The sequence below is a fragment of the Drosophila teissieri genome, chromosome 3L (genome assembly GCF_016746235.2).
Source record: "Drosophila teissieri strain GT53w chromosome 3L, Prin_Dtei_1.1, whole genome shotgun sequence".
Taxonomy (NCBI): Eukaryota; Metazoa; Arthropoda; class Insecta; order Diptera; family Drosophilidae; genus Drosophila; species Drosophila teissieri.
Genome location: NC_053031.1, coordinates 12548124 through 12568706, shown reverse-complemented (window position 1 = coordinate 12568706; position 20583 = coordinate 12548124). Strand labels below are relative to the sequence as shown.

General features: G+C 39.8%; 2 protein-coding genes across 7 annotated transcripts; both read left to right on the top strand.

Moving 5' to 3' along the window:
• The first annotated feature begins 10 nt into the window (after positions 1-10).
• On the top strand, positions 11-1410 carry LOC122617439 (putative odorant receptor 69a). The gene is made up of 3 exons (XM_043793295.1): positions 11-985; positions 1148-1303; positions 1360-1410. Exons 1-3 carry the CDS (start codon positions 11-13, stop codon positions 1408-1410), a joined length of 1182 nt encoding a protein of 393 aa, XP_043649230.1.
• Positions 1411-7121: 5711 nt separating this feature from the next.
• LOC122616963 (surface protein) lies at positions 7122-9596 on the top strand. 6 transcript variants are annotated; one of them, XR_006325927.1, is made up of 3 exons: positions 7122-7883; positions 8172-8236; positions 8295-8424. XR_006325927.1 is itself a non-coding variant. In XM_043792563.1 (3 exons), the coding sequence occupies exons 1-3, from the start codon at positions 7209-7211 to the stop codon at positions 9527-9529; spliced, it is 1989 nt and encodes a 662-aa protein (XP_043648498.1). In that variant the 5' UTR covers positions 7122-7208; the 3' UTR covers positions 9530-9596. The 6 variants fall into 6 exon arrangements, 5 of the variants coding, with proteins under 5 accessions (XP_043648498.1, XP_043648501.1, XP_043648497.1 ...); XM_043792563.1 differs by adding an exon at positions 9033-9596 and having other exon boundaries at positions 8159-8975; XM_043792566.1 differs by having other exon boundaries at positions 8159-8236; positions 8295-8685.
• Positions 9597-20583: the final 10987 nt, after the last annotated feature.

Below are 20583 nucleotides of genomic sequence, written 5' to 3'. Positions count from 1 at the left end.
GCAGGACCAGATGCAGTTGGAGGACTTTATGCGGTACCAGGACCTCGTGTGTCAAGCTGCCCAACTTCCCAGATACTGGTGGAATGGCAGACGATCCTTGGAAGTCAAACCGAACTTGGCCAAACGCATTATCTTCTGGATTGGGGCCATAAATTTGCTGTATCACAATTTTGGATGCGTGATGTTCGGATATTTCGTTGACTGCAGAAAAGAAGATTCGATTGAGTACTTAGCAGAACTGGCATCTGTGGGCAGCATGCTTGGATTTACCATTGTGGGCAGCCTCAACTTGTGGAAGATGCTCAGCCTTAAGTCCCATTTTGAGAACCTACTGAATGAATTCGAGGAATTATTTCAATTAACCAAACACGGGTCGTATCGCACACAGCACTATCACGAGGAGTATACGCGTCATATAAGAAATGCGGTAGTTTTCCATAGCACTGCTGTTGTCTACTACAACTCACTACCCGTTGTACTCTTGATTCGAGAACATTTGTCGAACCCACAGCAGATGAACTATAGGATTCAGAGTAGCACCTGGTATCCCTGGCCGATTCAGGGATCAATTCCTGGATTTATTGTTGCGGTCGTCTGTCAAATGTCTTCGTGCATTATCAATATGTGCGTCAACATGTTTATCCCGTTTCTGGTCAACTTTTTTGGTATCCAGCTAGAAATTCACTTCGATGGTTTGGCCCGGCAGCTGGAGACCCTCGATGCCCGTCATCCCAATGCCAAGGATCAGTTAAAGTATCTGATAGTTTATCATACAAAATTGCTGAATCTGGCGGAGAGAGTGAATCGATCCTTTAACTTCACGTTTTTCATAAGTCTCTCGGTATCGATGATATCCACATGTTTCCTGGCTATTTCCATGACCATGTTCGACATTGGCACGTCCCTAAAACATTTGCTCGGAATTTTACTATTCATCATATACAATTTTTTAATGTGCCGCAGTGGTACGCACTTGATTTTAAAGGTAAGTTTTTGACAGTGCGTCCCAATCAACTGTGGCGAGATTTACATAAGTTATTCTTGAAAAATATGAAAGAGTATATTTTATAACCCAGTATCTTAAGTCTAGCTACCCTAATATCTTTGGTATGCGGAATTATATATATGTATCTATTACATATTTCAGAGTGGCAAAGTATTGCCGGCAGCCTTTTATAACAATTGGTATGAGGGCGATCTTGCTTATCGAAGGATGCTTCTCATCCTGATGATGCGTGCTACAAAACCTTATATGTGGAGAACCTACAAGCTGGCACCAGTATCCATTACTACCTATATGGCAGTGAGTTTTCTTTACCAACACGGCTAAAATTCCTAAATTAATTTATTGACTTTCAGACTTTGAAGTTTTCATATCAAATGTTTACCTGTGTGCGCTCCTTGAAATAAAAAGGGAAAAAGTGCAACTTAAAAAGAGTATAGCTCTCATAATAGTAGAAATGTGAATGTCGTAGTGCTGAACTTAGTTTGTAGATCAATTATTAATATTAGAAAATTAGAAAAGTGCATTATTAAAGGGGCTAGCTCTGAAAAGATATTAATAAAAATATTTAAAAAAATGAACACTGGTTTTTCTTGTTTGTATTTCAATGAGTGATTTTACTTAATCAAAATAACGAAATTCCAAATACATTAAGTACAATTATTGAAATTTGAAGGCTTAATTTAAAACTGTTATTATATTTGTTAAATTCCTGCATGAAATATTATGGCTTGACATGTTTAAAAGTGCTAACAAAATGGATTCCTGTATGTACAGACAGCTTTGCCCAAGGCTAATTAGAAATTCCTCAAATTTGTGAGAAAACCCACACAGTTGACCCATTAACTTTTTCGCACTCGCTGCACAACAATGCCAAACAAAAGAAGCCAGAAAAGACAAAAACCTCGGGTTGCACGGATATGGAAGGATATGCAAGGATATAAGAAGGAAGCCAACTGAGTGCCCGCTTCGGTGCTTTTCTGGCTGAACCTAAGCAAACTTATTAAAGCCAGACAAAGGTTGTCGGGGTCGTGGGTTTTCGGGAGTTATGTCCAGTTTTTCGTTGTGAAATACAGGAGCGTAAAATTAAGTTCTTTGCAAAAATTGCGGGAATTATGTACAAGTCACCTGGCTGGTTTCTTCAGTCGAGGGGAATGGTCGTCCTTGGTACTGTGAGTGGCTGAGATGAGTGTGATTATCACGTCGTTATCCTGGATCAGTGGCAACAGCGTTACCATCGCATTTTGCACACCACCTCCTCATTCTTCAGCTTGCTAGGGACCCTTGTCCTTGTTTTATATATAATAACATTTTAATTCCCTTAATACACGCTACGCTGCTCGCAAAGCCAAACAAACTGAAATACCGCCCAGTCGCTGTTGGCTTTTTTTTAGGTTTTTTTTTGGTTCTGGCCCCGTCAAGTTGGCCAAGAATTTTGCTGTTTTTCGGTTAGTTGGTGCGTTTGTGCGTGCAAATCATTAATCATGAGCAGCGCATATTTATTGTCCTGCCTTCGATGACAGCTTTTTGCTGGCCATGGATTTTGCACGTTCCATTTAATGCCGGCGCTTCCCTCGATTAAAGTTTTAATATTTAAAATGCGTTGCGGCAAAATTCATATTTTTGCAGTCGTAAAAATTTAATATTTCATTTTTACGGAAAAATAACATGGTGTGGTTATAAGTCTACTTTATAACATTTCAACAGACAACAACTACTATTTTTTAGTAGAGACTTTCCTAGAGAAAATCCCCTTATATAGGCCAAAGTTTTAGTATTAAAATTCTAGCAGTCAGAGCTTTCTCTGTTAAAAGAAGAGATTAAGTTTTTATCGACAAGCCAATTTATTTCGTAGAAACTAAAACCCTAATCCCAACGCTAACAGCATTTTTGCTCATTCCAGCGATTATATGGCCTAATTGTAATCGGTCATCTTTAGTTTTACTAAGCCTTTCCAGCTGACAGCTTACAAAAGCACGTTTGCCAGTTAATTGAGTCATCAGCTTAGACAACAGCAGGGGTGGCCATATGAAAAAGATTGTGAATTGCCCAATCATGTGGAAGTGACTGCCAAGACCTTTAAAGTACACACGACCCAGTGCCCATGACAATGGCCAAAGGAATAGAGATTTCTGGTCCTCTGGCCAGAGGGACTCACAAAATCGACAGTCTGTATAAAAATTGACTAGGCCACAGGATTCAACTGCAGGATCATCATTGCAGGCACTTGCTTTGTGTGTTTGCCCTGGGTTCTGCACCAAATTCTGCTCCCCAAACTCCTCCTCCGACTCCAAGTCCTGACCATAGCCTTGATAAGTTTTTAGCAAACAAAGGCGGCTCGTTACAGCAACATGGGTCTTGGGAATTGGTCGGGCGAACCAAAACAAACCAAACTGGGCTGGGCTGAACTGAACTGGGCTGAGCTGAGCTGCGATGTGCATTTAAAATTGCATACACAAAACACGAAAATTCCCACAGCCCTGCTGCCAGAGACCAAACCACAAAATGTACTCAAACAACATGTCTCAATTTCGTAGCTAAACTTGGTCCAATTTCGGTGGTCGAGTGGGGAGTGGATTCGGTCTTGGCCGAATCACCCAAAATGGTAATTGAAAATGTTATGTGATATTGGTGGGGGGTTAGCTATGCTGTGGTCGGGGGAAAGGTAGCACATAATTGGCTTTGGTTTGGAACCGTTTAAAAGTTATAGACTACATGGTAACAATCTTGTCTTGGGGCAATTCGGGGGAAATGCTTCGTTACATTTAAACGGTGGTGTTCTTGAGTCATATTGTTTTAAAGGGGAGAACTTTTTGGCAATCAAAGGAAAAGTTGCTTTTAAATATGGAGTTTCATACCTAACTTGACTAACTTAATTCTTATAATCACAGCTTTAAGACCGCTTTCATTTTAAAGTCCCCCAAAAACTCCAGCCATAGATTAATTTTCAATATGCCATTGCCCCTGCTGAGTAAACCCACTTACAATAGCGAGTCTGGAGTCCGTTGTCCATCAATTACTTAGCCTTATCTGCTGAGGCCATATGGTGTCACCCCAACTTGCGGCCATGGGGCGCAAAAAATGTAATAAAAACGGGATGGTGAAATTTTTACACACAATTTAGACACATTTCCGCACGTAGTTGGTAGCCAGCCTAAGCTCCATGTGCTCCATGTGCTCCATAATGCCCGGCTGGAAAACAAAAGCTAAGGCAAGTCAAAGAGGAAAAACCACGACTGCGGAAAACGTCAAAAAATGCGACGGAGAGGAAATAATGTTAGTGGGTTTTCAGCAAAAAAGAAAAACTAAAATACAATATAATGGAATACGATATGCTCTCCTTTTTAAGGCTGTCCGTGTAGATTTAAGATAAAATTTAAGATAAACACATTGTAAAAGCGTACGTATATCTTCATTTATATGTTAACTGGCATAAGAAATATTTGTGGAAAATGTAGCTAAAGAGCATTACAAATTCTGCGTTATGCCATAAAAGTGGGGTAATGGGATGGTTTTCTTTTTTAGCCACGGCCAACTTGAAATAACGTCAGCACTTGCTGCTCGAAAAATCTGTTAGCATTTGTGTCTATTAAGCGAGAGCAATAAACTTCATAAATTCCACAAATTAGAATGATTAAATTTCATGTCCATGTAATTTCTAGCCAGCAGACGTGCCCACCGCTTTGGGTAATCAAATTTTTTCCCAAGCCGCCCCGGCCGACAAAATTAATGGAAAGTGATTTGACAAAAGGCTAAGTCAACACCTTTGACCTGCAGGCTAAACGCAAATCCAAACGGCTGTCAACGGCGGACTTTATCTATCAATTGAATAATGCTTGTCAATCTATCTTGACGGGTTAATCAGGTTAAAAAACTCGTCGATTTTACAAGCTCGTACAGTGGATACTACTTCAACTGATTGAATTGTACATTTCCTGAAGCGTGCAAGTTCTACCACTTCAAATGTGTATGTTGTAAAATTTCAGAAAAATATTAAAATAATTTTATTCCATTGCTCCGTATTATAATTGCTTTAGTGCGTGGTCTTTATGTGAAAGGTAATTGCTTTTGAATATATGTGATGCCTACTGTTTATCGAATATACGCCATGCGGCAATTGTCGGTTGTTCGGAAGCGACACAAATTGGTCATATGATGTCCGGCGATAATTATTGTCAATTTATTGAATGCTCATTATTGAAATATCACTCATACGCCACAGTGGCATGCTAATAAACCCATTGAAATGAACGCTCCATGTCCGCAGCGAACTTTTAGGGACGCAACCGCGACGCAGTTGCAACATTTGCTTGTATGCCAGTGATAAATGTTGATATGTACAGCGGAGGTCATTAAAATAGTGTCAACTGCACATTTTTTATACGCAAATGCGCAATAACTTTGATCAAAACGAAATTCACTCCAATGCGATTGGCAAATATAAATTGAATAACCTAATACGAATATAGTATGAATATTAATACTTAAAAAAAATATTGCTTTACTTTTTTTTATCACTTTATAGTAAAAACACATGATTGGTATACAAGGTTAACTTACTGTCTTAGTACATTTTTACTTTTTCAAACATCTACAAGTGATACTCATATTATTTTGACCGCAATATAAAAAGTGCTGTATCAGTAGTGAGTGTCTGGTCGTGTCTATGCTGCTGCGGATACGATGACCGCGCAATCACGATGACGATGCCACCTATTTCCAATTACCGATGATGCTGAGCGAGCACCAATGAAACATCGACCCACCAATCCACCGAGCCACAAAACCCACCGACCCGCCGACCCACCAATCCACCAACCCACCGACACGGCCATGATTGATTGCAACAAAACCAGATTTTGGTTACTGTCATTTAAGCGTCGACTAACTTTCGAGTTGGCCAACACCCAAATCGAGCCTCTATCGTGCTCCCTGTCCTGACTACGCCGCGGCGTATGTTTAATGCAGGGGATAATTTTAATTGCGACCCGGCTGCATTTTTAATTAAACGCAAAATTAAAAATTGATTGCTTTTTGACGCCATAACTTACACGACGATAATGCCCCACTGATGCCACGATCCGCAACTGAGGCAGTCGGCTTTAGTGTCTGTGTGGCACACTTTCATGCCATTTAATATTAACAAAATTTAAATCGAGAAGAGCCTTTGCAAAAAAAGACGATTGCAAGTGGGTATATAAAATTTGCATTTGCGTGGCACATGCAATGTGCGGATAAAGTTTGGCTATTTCGGGCTAGTTGTGTACGTTTTTTCGACTCCTGTCAGCCGGAAGTAAAAGGTTTTAAGCGGAAGTGCGCAGAGTTGCAGCGACATATTGTGTTTTCGTATGTGTGTGTGTGAGTGTGTAATTATATGCCAGAGTATGCTAAATGTTGCGGAGACATGCAAAGCGGCTCTTACCAAGCGGCTAGTTTGTTTTTCGAACGAGGTTAAATGAGGTTTAGGCAAATATTAGAAACTGTTTCGCTACTTAAAAAATGTGTTAAAAACCATTCGGGCCAAAAAGATTACCCTGGAAATGAAAGAAATACCTGTTATTATTCGTTTAATGCGCGGGCTTTTTATTTCAATAAAAGATTGATTGCGAATGAATTGCTGATTAAATTAAGCATGCAAGAATGGGGATTTACGTCGAGGTTTTGTTGTTCGGGTGACTTGCATTTATTACTCCACATCGAATGACTATTAACATATAAATGCACCAACTCACCAGTCGTCCGTTTTGGTATTTAATTAATGCCATTTTAATATGGCAAATTAATGAATTTTAATTTAATCGAGCAGCGACCGCACGGCAGCATTTAGTGAACGAAAATAAAGGCAGGGACATTGTCAATATGCCAACTGAATGCACTTGATTAATTTGTAAGAATTCTTTAGTCGCCCCTATGAGTATTGATGGCATGTCATTGACATTGTTAAAATATTCATATAATTCAATATTTCATAAACGGATAACCACTAAGCGACTGATATTAAATCTGTTCTCTAATTGTTGTAAATAATACAGATATTAATGCCAATGTTAAACTGTTTATATTATGTTACTGTTAAGCACTTAATCAATTTCGGGAGTTTTAAAAGTCATCAGTTCTCCCTTTCTAACACTTTCAAGTATTTCAGCATTACATTTTGTTGCTATGATTTTGTATATTTTCTAGAATTAAACCGTTACTCCACATAATGGATATACCCGAGCCAGTTGGCCCAACAATAGAGAAGGATTGCGAAGAGGAGCACACGTCATTTCAGGCCCAGTTCATGTCTGATAGGTGGAGGCATTATATGCCACACATGCGCTTCAGACATATTGTGCTTTACAGGAAGGTTCCCCTGCAGATGAAACTGAAGCTCGCCCTCGAAAGAAATATCGGTCCTCATGCCCACATAATAGTTGGCGATACCGTCTACAAGTGCCAGGTGCTCGTATTCCGCATCTACTGCAAGGGGTTATTCAAGAACCTTAAAAAGGGTGATGTAGTCAAGTTTCCCGATGGCGCACTGAGCAATGAATTCTTTGAATTGGCCTATGCCTGGATGACTAGTAATGAGGTGCATTGTCCACGAGATAAGCTGCTGGATTTCCTAGGCGCCGCAAGTTTTTTGCACTGCATTCCCTTGATCAAGCGCGTCTTTGAGAAACTTAACGACCATAGAATCCACTCCGAGTTGGCCTCATTTAGTTGCTTTTTGAAGGCCAGAGACATGGGTATTACCCAAATGGCCGGTATGATGCTGTCCAGGGTGAGCAAGTCCTTCCTCGTCCTGGTGTCCAATGGACAGTTCCTCCAGCTGGATATCGAAAGCGCGTGCACTCTGCTGAGTTCCAGCTTTTTGGCTGTGCAAAACGAGATTGAGGTATGAAAGGTACTGAATCTTTATTTTATTTAGCAGACCTATTACACTTGAGTAAATATTTAAAAACCTATTATATGAACCTATTTAAAAACGTAGTGCACGTCATTATTATTTTTAATTTTTGGTTGTGAAGAATTGTTATTAAATATTTTTAAACTATTTTGTCTTGAATTGGTTTCAATTGCGTGAAACTTTCGTTAATATTTCCTTAAATTTTTCTCAATTAGCATTATTTGTATTATATTTTATCTATCTAATGTATCTATCTAATACAGATTTTTTATTCAGCTCTGCTCTGGCTAATATCAAACTATCAGATACGCAAAAAGTACATTCCCCGTGTCTTCGGATTGGTAAGATTCCATATGATGCCGTCCGCATTTCTTCTTAAATGGACGAAAATTCTCAAAGATCTGCGACCAGAACTTTCGGATTTCCTATGCCACCATCTACACAATGCTATGCTGCGCCAGCAGGAATATTATATGGACATCTTCAGGTCACAATATTTGGGAAGCGACAATCGCAGATGGATTATGGATCCAAAGTGTCCTTATGCAGACTCGCTCAATGCAAACCAATGCATCCATCTCTCCCCAAAAGTATTTATCAGCTATCTGCAGCGAATCCAAAACTCGCCTGATGGTTTTATAGCTCGATTGATATTACTGGAATCTATGGAACATGCTGAGAATGTGTTTTCGGAAGAAGACGGTGATGGTGATGAAATGACGATTAACGAACCATCCACAACGAAAACGTACACAGATGATTTGGAGGAGCAACCCCATCTGGACTCTGAGATATCTACAAATGCCGAATACGACGATTTCTACCCTGAAGACATGGAATCAACCAAAAGTGATGATAGTTATTACAGTGGCACTAAGACTAGCAAGTCCAGAACGCGAAGCATTGCCGGAGAAGATAACTTTGCTACGGAAGGTACAGACTCTCTCGAAGATTTTGATTTCGTTAAAGATGAAACAAAATCGGAATATAATACCTTTTTGGCAAGGGAAAAGATCTTTTATAGATTGTCTGCCGGTGGAATTGCTAACTTTAATATCGAATCTGATTCTTATTCGGATGGTAATGATGATCGATCTCAGAATTCCTCTACAACCTCCTCAACAACCTCGTCGACAGATTCCCTTACGGACTGCGAGAAAGAGTTTGTTCACAGTACTGTAGCAGATTCCCCAGCAGATTCTCCAGCAGATTCCACAGCAGATTCTCCAGCAGATTCTCCAGCAGATTCTCCAGCAGATTCTCCAGCAGATTCTCCAGCAGATTCTCCAGCAGATTCTCCAGCAGATTCTACAGCAGATTCTCCAGAAGATTCCTCTGTAAATTTATCTGCAAATTCCCCTGCAGATTCACCTGGAATTTTACTTGCAGATTCCCCTGCAGATTCCAGTGAAAGATTTTTCGCGGACTCCTCCACATGTTTTGCGGGCGATTCCGAATGGGAATCCGTTGAAGATTCCAATGCCGACTCCCATCCCGATTCCACTGCAGAATCCGCCACAGGATACACCACGAGTTCTGCAGGATATTCCGGTACAGGTTCTTCGGCTTATTCCCGAACCGATAGTATAAGCTCTGAGGTATACGAAAGGGATTATTTATTCGAATATTTCTGAGATAAATGTTATACTGTTAAATTATATGTTATGCTTAAAGTACATTTTTATTTAATGCCTACAGTTACTGGTAAGCATTTGTTTTAAGGAGATTGAGTTCAGAATCGTACTTCCTACAAAAAAGGCGTTTTTTTAGTGTCCAACAAGGAAGCACTTAAATTGGGCGTAACAAAATGTCTGACACGCCAATTATTTTGCTTTTATATATAGGACAGACACTCTGACTACTCCTGTTTGTTGCTCTAACTACTTCACAGTATCCTGCCAGTCCTTCTCCTGCTTTCACTGTTCTGCGTGTTAGTTTTTATATGTGGGTGTCTGTATGGCTCTCGGGTTTTGAGGGAAATTTTCTGCTGCTTGCCTTTTAAGTGGTTTTATTGTTCACTTGTTTGTACTGCATGCTACAAGTTCGTTACTTTATTTTCATTTGTATTTTTCTTTCCATATTGGTTTAAAAGTCAGTCAGCCATGGCCAACAACGACGATGAGCTGCAATTTGTGATGTCAGAGAGGTCAGCTTGCTGGGAAGTTGGTTAGGGTTTAACTGAAGGGAACTGATGATTGGAAATGTTTTAAAGGTAATCTGAGTGTAGGAACTTTGTACAATAGTTTTTTTTTTACCACACATATTTAATAACCCAATTATAATACAAATAAAAGGGGGAATCGTTGATTGTCAGAAAACTTTATCACTCTTTCCCATTTGTTGTGATATATTACCCCAGAATGCCGAAACACAGCACGCAAATTAATTACAACTTTTTAGAGGAATTTATGTTTTCGCGTATGTTTCAATGTTTTCATGACTTGCTAATTACAATTTGATCCCAGCCGAAATGTTCAAAAGCTGTGAGGGAAAAATGAAATGCAATGGAAGATATTTGGAATCTTCTTGATATTTCCGGTGGCTATTATTATTGTCCAATAAGGCAGTTATAATTTATTTTGTGGGTTTAGTGTAATGATTTATTGCAGTTTTGCTGTTACGACGAATTCCTTAATAAAACTAATTGATATATTGCTTAAGAATATTTCGGAATGCCATCATTTCCGTTAAGGCAAGTGGTAATATATTGTTATCCGGTTTTGAATGTGGCTTGATCTAAAGATTTATGTGTAAATGTAGTATTTTAAAGAAGATTAGGAAACTTGTATGTGTGCGGACCATAAACATGCTCAATTCATTAAGATTTTCCCTACTACGAGTAAATTTATACAACAGGTGAGCTATTCATAAGAAACCTACTTCAAGAACCCTGAAAGAAAAACGCTTTTCCCTTTGCTTCATTCAGCACACTTTTTTGCTTTTTTCTTCTGCTTCACTGGCCAAATGCGCTTTTCCTGCTCACATGTTTCCCCACCCCAGTTTGCTTGTTCGTTTACGAGTACTGCTGGCATTTCATTAAGTTCGCTTACTGCGCTTGCCATTTGACTTCAATCAGGAAATGGAAGAGATTAGGGATGAAACCAATGAGCCAATGACCCGCTCATAGATGCAAAATTTGTGCCACTTTGTAGGGGCTTAGTAATTAGACATTATTGCTGCGAAACATCGAAAGCAAATTAGCACACACTGGTATTTTGAATTAAAAGCTATGGCGACCCATGAGCGGCATCGATTCTATACTTTCGGATGTCTGCGGTTCGGAAAAAGGACCAAATGACCAAATGCAGCGAGCCCTTTTCGCCATCGAGCAACAATGACTGGCAATGCACCAAAGGCACCGATAAATAGGAAATTTGCACCGAATTTGCACGCACGGCTTAATTGTTGGCCATGTTGTTGGGACTCCGACGGCAGATTAAATCGTACGTAACGCATAGCACAAGCGGCCTGGAATTGGCCATGGGAAACTCGCTGAAAATGTGACAGGACCCGCTGGCAAATGAGGCCGGGCCCAAAGCACTTTACTTTACTGCGATACACAAGGCAATTGAGTGCCGGCCACTGGCAATTCACAATTTGCAAGTGCAGTTTGGCGTAAATTTTCCAATTTCAACATTTCATTTGGCAAATTGTATGACACTTTCCATATGCAAAATCATTTGGCTCTGCCATTAAATATCAACTACTTAACTGCAATTCATTAGCGTACTTTCATATTTAAATTGTTAGTGGACTTTTGATTATCATCAAATGAAATTGTTTCTGAAATTTGGTCATTTGTTTGCATTTCTTTTTGTATCCTGCTTTGGATATTCGCGCCATATATATATTATACAAATACAAAACAGTAATTAAAATATCTGTTAGGTAGTATTTATTTTATTGAAAAAAGGCTTTTTCTTTGTCTACCCCATCATCATACCCAGAGTTCAATAAACTCCAAAACTTAGATTTCTGCCCCCTTTTTTTAGCCTTTGCAATGCAAATGTGAAAACGCCGACAGAATCTCACTGGATGATTAAAATTTAATTCATATGCCAGTCCAAAGTTGTGGAACATTTCCGGTGTTCCGGTAAAAAACTCCGCCCAGCAACCCACCCCATCCACTCGTTTCATAATGAACACATACATATTCATAACGCGCACGTACACAAACACCTCTCGGTTGCGTATGTGACCCACAGGTGTGTGTGTTCGTGCGAAAATATTACGACAGGCCTGTCTTCCTGCATGTGACATAAATCTTGGGCAAATAAATAAAATAAAAAAAACGCGAGAGAACGTAAAGCAAAATGAAAGATAGACCGAAGACAGTAAAAGCAAATGAAAACGCACGCGCAGCAGTAAATTTTCCGTTGGCCAAGGGGAGGGGAAGAAATTCGTGCTGGGGGGGGTCAAAGGTGTTGGGGCAGGTGGGACATCATGAACACCTAGACGTGCCGACAATTTTTGCATTTAAATGCGAGCAATTTGCCGGCTTCAACCGAAAGAAGCAGAAGCAAATGAACGTCAGCACTGGCGTACCGAATAAAAAACTGTTGCCTACTTTCCGGGGCCATCGAGAAGAAAATGGCGTTAAACGGATGTGAATCATGTGCGGAACTCCCCAGCACAAAAAGAATGACAAAAAAGAAAAAAAAAATCGAATGAGCCAAGGAAAAGTAAAAAACAGTCGAGTGGCGGAAGCACAAAATGAAAATGATAATAACAATGCGGTGGCAGGCGTCTTCAATTATTGAAAATGGTGCGATTTGCATGGCAAGCGTTTCATTTGACAGCGGAAGTTCATTAGCGCCATCTGGCGTTGGAGCTGGTTAGCCCATTGAGCATTAGTGTGTGTGTGTGTGCTTCGGCGTGTGTGAAATTGCACTTTCTGAGTATCGGCAACACTTAATTAGAAACCGCATGAGCAAAAGGAGCAGAAAGAGTGCAGAATTAACTGTGGCTGCGGTCAATTTGGCACGTTTTGATGGGTATGATGGCACTACAGCCATTGTGGCGCTGATTTTATAAGAATTTAAACTTTTATAAGTATCCTTAGGTTACTGTAGGTCATTGAAAAGTAAGCTACCGATAATACTGCTTCATGCTTCAACTTGAAATATGATATCTCTTACTGTAGTTATCTGGTAAGAGCTCAATATATATTTTTTCAATGAGCATCTGTCAAGGCGAAACTGCACACATTGTGCTAGATTTACAGTGCGATGAACGGATGCAGTGCTACTTCATTCAACATTAATTACACTCGCGGTTCTTCTTTCAGAGTGGATTGGTCAATGGATTTTCCAATGCCAGTTTCCGATTCGATCCCCTTTGCTGCCATGGCAAGTCGAAGTTGATTTTACATTTCACTCGGTCGCTGAGCAGTTAAATCACCGCCAAGGCCACTTGAATGCGAAAACCGCTGCTGATGGGAAATGTGGCTGTGGCAGGCGTTCATCATCCGCGTCATTATCGGGTTCTCCACATTTGGCACGCCGCCGAAAGATCGAAAGGTTCCGGGGTAACAAAGAGGGGAGGAAAAGTCGGGTGGAAAAGTGGGAAAACAGGAGCCACCTGAAAAACCCGCTCGGCTGCCAAATGCAGCAGTTGCTTTTGCTTCAATTGAATAATTCGTATGATAAACGAGTATGTTTTGCAGTGCGAGTTGTGTGCATTTTATACGCCCTCCGGCGTTTCGATTTCACTTTTTGCTCTATCTCTGCGGCACTGAGTTTAATGACTCTATCAAAATATTTTCCTGCGCATAATTTTGTGTGTTTTTGGGTTTTTGATTTTTTGTTAACGCCGCCGGTTGTTTGTGACACCTCAACAATATTGTTTGCTCCATTTATGTTGGCTTTGTTTATCAGAGAAGCTACAAAACTGAATATAAATAAAATAAGTAAGCGTAATGGAGCAATTAAACAAAAGTGAAGCATATATATTTATATGGTCTTATTAACTGCTTATAATTATTATCGTATGACTATCCACAATTTAAAAACAATGCTTATATTCAACATTATGTATTCAGGCCACCAATTAAGGAACTCCACATACAATTTGGTTTCATCTCCATTAAGTTCCGGCCAAAGAGCCATCCATAATCCCTGGCAGCTAAGAGCCCATCATAAAGGGAATAAAATCGATAGAGCAGCATCTGGTCAATGGCCAAGGACCGCAAAAGTTCAGCATCCACGCATTTGCGAAACAATTGCACCGGAAAGCACTTCAATGTTAAGTACCAAAAACAGAACATCGAACTCTGTGTTTGGCCCTGCCTTTGTTTCAAGCCAACTCCTCTGGGGGAATTGCCAAGGTGGATAGGTAAAATTCTCTGGCAAATAGGTGCTTGAAACTCCATCCACCTCTTCGCAGTAATCTTCAGAGCCGCATAACTCCGAAAGACTACCAACCAAATGGGAGATTACTTATCCATTTGAATAATTAACCGGCGGGGAAAATTAGCTCTGGTCAGGCGCAGAAACTTCAAAATCGCAAGTGCCGTCTGTCTTGAAAAAGTTTTTGCTTTGTAGCATATTGAGAGAGTGGAGTGCCTTGAAAGTTTTCTTTTCTGGCAATTTCAATATTTATTCCACCAGTCGCTGTGATGTCCTTCATTTCGGCACAGAATGGGTAGTCGAAAACTTTTGCAAACTATTAGCCAAAGCGCCAACAAATGGCCAACTTGTAGCTCTCTCTCTCTCATACTTTCTCTTTTTGGAAAGCCGCTTCAACCTGGCAAAGAATTACGATGCATTGTGAAATTTATGATCCATTGAGCAGGCAGGCTGCCTGCCACCGGAAACGGAAATCTCTTGGCCGAGGGGAAGAGCACAAGTACCCAGTTGCCAGTTGCCTGTGCGTGTAAACATATTGGTTGGCTGGCTGCGAGGATATTTACGGTGCCTCTTCGCCGTGTGTCATTGATGTACGGGCGAAGGTCCTGTATGCAAAGGTCCTGGCCAAATGGCAGTAGCGTGCCGAATGTGTCGTGTGGCAAAGCATGAAAAATGGCAAATTAACTGAAATTAATGGCGGAACATGCGGAAATTTATTAAAATTGATACTCTTAAGCTCCGGCAGCAGCAACTTTCTAACTTCATTTAAAGGATTTATGCCTGATGCCTGATGCCGGCAAACCTGGCCTGAAATCCCATCCAAATACCCGGTAAGCCCAATACAAATATCAATCAAAAGTCAAATCGATAGGACTTAGCCAAGGACTATGGCCGCATTCGCCGCTCCTTGTTGATTGACCAGGCCGTAAATCATTTGGCTTAAGTTATCAATATGGGTATTAGGCCGGTTTTTACCTCTCAGCTCCGCTCCATATATATGTATATATATATGTATTTTTTTTCCTCCGCCGTTGAAGTTTTTGTTTCAACGCATTTTATTTATTTATGGTTTCAATTTGCTTGTAAGTAATTAAGCCGAGTTTGTCTGGATTAGTGGCGAACTCTGAAATAGCTTGAGAAGCCTGTCAATACATTGATCGGACAGCTTAGTTTTTCGTTTCAATTTAATGCCAGTAACAAATCAATTGATACGGAAAATATTCAATTGGTACGTTGCAAAATTGGGTTCCTTATAAAACCAGAGCATTAAGTTTAAACATCTTACTGGTGTAGTGTTAATCTTTTGTAGAGTAGGATAACCTAAGTAAACTTCTGCTGGGACCTCTGCAAACCTTATATAGATTTTTTAGTCGCTCCTCCTAAATTTGTATAATAATATAGCAACTTTCCTTTGGCGCTCCCTTGCCGAACTCCAACAGAAAATCCACTTTGCTAAGCCAGTTCTGGCCGTCGTCTCATTTAGCCACTTTGCACGGCAAAACCGTTGGCCTACCTTTATGTTTTGGGCGCACTTTTCTTGTTTCTTGTTTTTGCCAGCCAGGTCGGGTCACTAATGATGACAAATGTGCAAAAACAAAGATCCACTGAGGCGAGGGGTCGAGTTCAAAGGTCAGACGGCGTCGCATATGTTGCGACAGTGTCCAGATGGCCGAACCGCTCATTTCGTCTGCATGCAAATGACTTTATATGAATTTTAAATGTGTAAATTGTGTGCCTGTCCGCTCCGAATACTCCGACTAACCGTAGAGCCCCCAATTTCCCCCCACCCTCCTGTTTACGACCTGACCCCGGCCGTTTGTCACTGATAACGGCCAAGATGAAAAAAAAAAAATGAAATGAAAAAAGAAGGCCGGGGCAGATGAAATTGCAGCAGCAGCAGCATCAGCATCAACGGCACAAAATTCAGTAATGGAACAATGGCGCAATGACAACAATGGGCAACGCCTTCTTGGCCACGCCCACCGACCCCCAATTCGACCATTTGGCGAAAGAAAGATGAGATGGCGGAGGAGCTGAAATAATCATTTCCGTTTTCCGGCCCACGTTCAAGTCTTTTATCTCTTTCAAATTTTCGTTATTGTTATGCGTTTCAAAAAGGTTGCCTTGATACGCGACCGTTCGGGGGCAAAAAAAAAAAAATACAAAAAAATGGTAACCCCTCAACAGAGGAAACCAGAAAAAAATGTGAAGAATTGTTGACTCACCTGGTAATTTCCGGCATCAGAATTATCTTGTACACAATGCGTATACTTAATGTATATAATTTGCTTGACTTGCACCTATGCGGGGCATTTTCCATTTTGGTGCGCTCTACACACTTGCTGCTCCTGACATGTTTTTAATTAATTCGAAATACGACGCGGCTAGATTCAGCTGAAAACTTCAACTAGTCCCAGGAGGCCAAATTGGCTAATCGATTTTGCCCCTCACAGTCAAGTTCATTAACACGACGCACCGCACAAAAGTTTCTAACACGCATCAAAGCAAAAATTCGAAGCTTTATTCCTCCCATAGTAGAAAAGTTGATGCCCAAGATAGATGGTATTTATGAAATGAAAATTACCCAAAATATAGCTGCACAACTTGTGGTTGGACTGCGAAATACTCGAACTAAAATCACTTTTCACTAATTAAATCAATCACTTAATTTCCCATTTCCCTGGGCTTATAGCCACCCTTTGTTACCCTGCAAATCCTAGTTGGCCAAACTAACCCAATAAAATGATGAAGGATGCATAAATTTAGTTACACGTTTTCCTTCGCTTTCGTTTTGCCCGATTTTTTTTATGGCATTTCAATTAAGTTGCATAAATTAAAAGTTAGCTGTGGCCTGATGGAAATTCGAGGGCGCGGTCTATAAATCACAACAGCCGCTAATTTGATTAGCCAAGTTGGTTGGTTTTCTCGCGGGCTCCAACTCTATCGGGTTAATGGGGTCGCAGGTGTGAAGGAAAGTTTTCCAAGTATACTATATAAGTATAGTATACAGTATTGGAGTCATTTACGTAGGTTGTTAATTTACGACCTCCTCAGTTTGATACGGCAAATTAACATTTTCCTTTGATTACGCTTAGGCGAACTTAATACACTTAAATATTTTTGATTTTTATGCTGATGTTGGGAGCTTTTTACAAACTTCTTAGTTATGAGGTAGAAGAAGAAAAGGCAAAAGAAATGTTATATTGACGCCACTCACGCAATGGAAATGGCAAAGTTTTAGTTAAAATGGAAAGGAAACAGGCTGGTAAAATGGAAAAGAAACAAGAAAATTGCGGCCAACTGACGGGAACTTGACAAGATGCCAAAAACAGCGAGAAAATTCCTGTGGTCCATGTGGCGGTGGGTGGTGGGTGGTGGATGTTGGGTGGTGGTTGGTGGAGATAGTCCCTATTTGAGGCACGAGTGGTGTTGGCTGTTTTGCAAAAAGGTGTGGCAACTGTTGCGGCTTCCGTCCGTCGGAGATGAAGTCAAAGTGGTGTGGGATGGGTATACTTTTTGCTTAGATAAACTGTCATGATTTAAATAGTAGAAAAACTTTGCAGTCACTCTGGCATGGGAACAAGAATGCATGTGAGTTCAGCTGATAGTATGTAGTGGGCTAGTGCCTGTGTGTATCTGTGACACTTTCCAACATGGCAACTGTCATCTTGCGTTTGTCATGTCCTCCTGCATTGTGGCATTGAGTTTGCCGCCCCTCCTCAAAAAAGTACATGCCCCTCCCATGACATCCCATCCCCTGTTGTTGATTGAATAAACAGGCAACACCAAAGTGTGCGTGTTTGTGTGTGCTCCCAACTCTTTGCACAGTGTAAACTTTTTTGACATGCCAGTGTGTGTGCGTGGGCGTGTGTGTGTGTGTTCTTGTTCCCTTGGTATATAAAAGTATAAAAATAATATTTACATGCTGACGAAAATAGTCAAAAAGGCTTTTTGGTCGTTACACACACATTTATTTTGGAACAGGTCAAGGGTTGCCGAAATGCGAAATATGAAAAATATTCGAGCAACTGCAAAAATATTTTGAAGGCATTGTTTCTGACAACTGCAAGCTCGATTGAGTCAGTTAAAAATAGATATAGAAAAAATCCATTTAAATCACCTGCCATAATAACATTTACATCTTATTGAAAGCCAATAAGTAATGCCAATTTCGGTTTACAAATATAGCTATAAAACGTATTTTACTAGTTCAATTTGTAAAAGAATGAATAATTGCAAAAAACTTTAATATACATATTATTAAATTTAATATAATTAATGAATAGTAGTAAAATAAGATAATAATAATATGCATGAATAGCATAAAAATAGTAGTAAAATAAAATAATAATGATATGTATAAATAATATAAAAATAGTAGTAAAATAAAATAATAATAATATTTATGAATAGTATAAAAATAGTAGTAAAATAAAAATATGAAAAAGTTGATTTCAAGTTATATTGTGAAGAATATTATTTAAGTTTACGTTCTTGTGACGGCAATGTACAAATATTTGTAAATTATTTCAATGGTTTAACATGTTTCGACCGAAATAATTACCGTACTACCAACGAATGATTAACCAATACGGTTAATTACTGGGACAGTCTGAAAAAGCTGATTAATTTTAAAGCTCGCAGTATAATTAAATAATAAATATGGCAATGCGAAAATGTTGTAAATAAAACAAATGGCAAATTTATAAAACTGTCAACGTCTGGAGGCAAAGAGGGAAAGCTACAAACAGAGCACACGCTCATGCAGACACATCAGAGTTGGACAGTTAAGGATATGTGGGATAAACAGGACAACAAGGCAACCCATATGGGGCTGCAGGACGAGGGGATGAGGGGGCAAGGAGACGGGGAGAGGAGTGGGGTGGACGGATGTGACAGGACGTGGTAGTGCCGTTCTCATTTAAAATTAATTATACGCCGAGTGTTGCCGTAGCTCTGCATCATTCACTTAATCGCTCGTTTACTGGCGCATTGCGACGCGGAGGGAAGGATGGATTCTTTTACTATCTAATTAATGTCCTACTGTTCTTCATTTGCCACACTTAATGGTCTACACTTCACAATTGAAATATGATGTGCCACATTTATCATTGCAATAACTATAAAGTGCAGTTTATGATCCAAAAGTTGAACATTGAGTGCTAAATGTTTAAAAAACTTATCTTGCAGTTGGAATAAAACTTTAAAACATATATTTTATGTGGATCTACTAAAACTTTAAGGTAGAAGCAAATAAAGAAGCATCAAATGCTGTTTAATTCAATCAATCTCTCAACAAATTGATTAAAACAGATAGACAATCAAATTTTACTAGAACTAAATCAAATGAATGACTTTTGTATATACAACCAATACTGTTATTTAAATGATTTGAGAATTAACTGAATATTTAAGAACAAATTGATAACAGTGATATATATTATGAAATGCAGAATAATGGAGCATTAAAATCATTCAGGCATTTAATTGCAATTTTTTTATGTACGCTTTGACCGAGTTTGGCTTTGAATTTCTTTTAATGGCGAACCAAAAATCCCGAACTTCATTCTTTGGCACACAAAACCAGATATCGAATATGTTATTCGCTCTTTTTTTTGCGTTCGTTTGTTCGGATTCATTGAGCATTTTTGTTTTCGCTGCTGTGATCTGAGCCCGCAAGGAAATTGAAAGCGTATCGAAAATCCAACCACGCGGCCATTGCGGCAAACGCTGCAAACAAAAGTTTTCCCTCTATGAATGTGTGCGTGTTCGAGTGTGTTGTGCATGAGGGTATTTGTGAAAGCACGCAAGCATGTGTGTGTGAGTGCGTGCGCGTGTGTGCGTGTGAGGGGCCATAAAACAGAAATTAGTTGCAATTGGAGTTTGCGCTTTGCTTTTGCGTTTTTGGTTTTGTTGCGGTTGGATTGGTTTGACCGTCGTCATGTAGCACAAAACTGTCCCACTTTCCACTTTCCACTTCCACCTTCCATTTCCTACCCAGCCCTTTCCACCATTTCCCTCCATTTCCCTGCCGCAACTTTCGTTTCCGGTTTAGCTTGGCCAAAGGGCAAACTATCCGAAATATCACATACTAATTTACAGACTTTTTCGCCAGTGGCAACTCGCTCCATTTTTCCTTTCCTAGTGCTGCAGCATCGACAACAAAAAAGGGGAAAAGACCAAATATAAAAGAAAACAAACTATTGAACATTGAATTTTGTGGGTTTCGAAATTTCACATGCTTGCATATGAATGCACCGGAAATGTGTGTTAATAGAACGGAAACGGAAGTGCCAATCCAACGTTCGGTTTCAAAATCAATTCGAGTGGCATAATTGCTA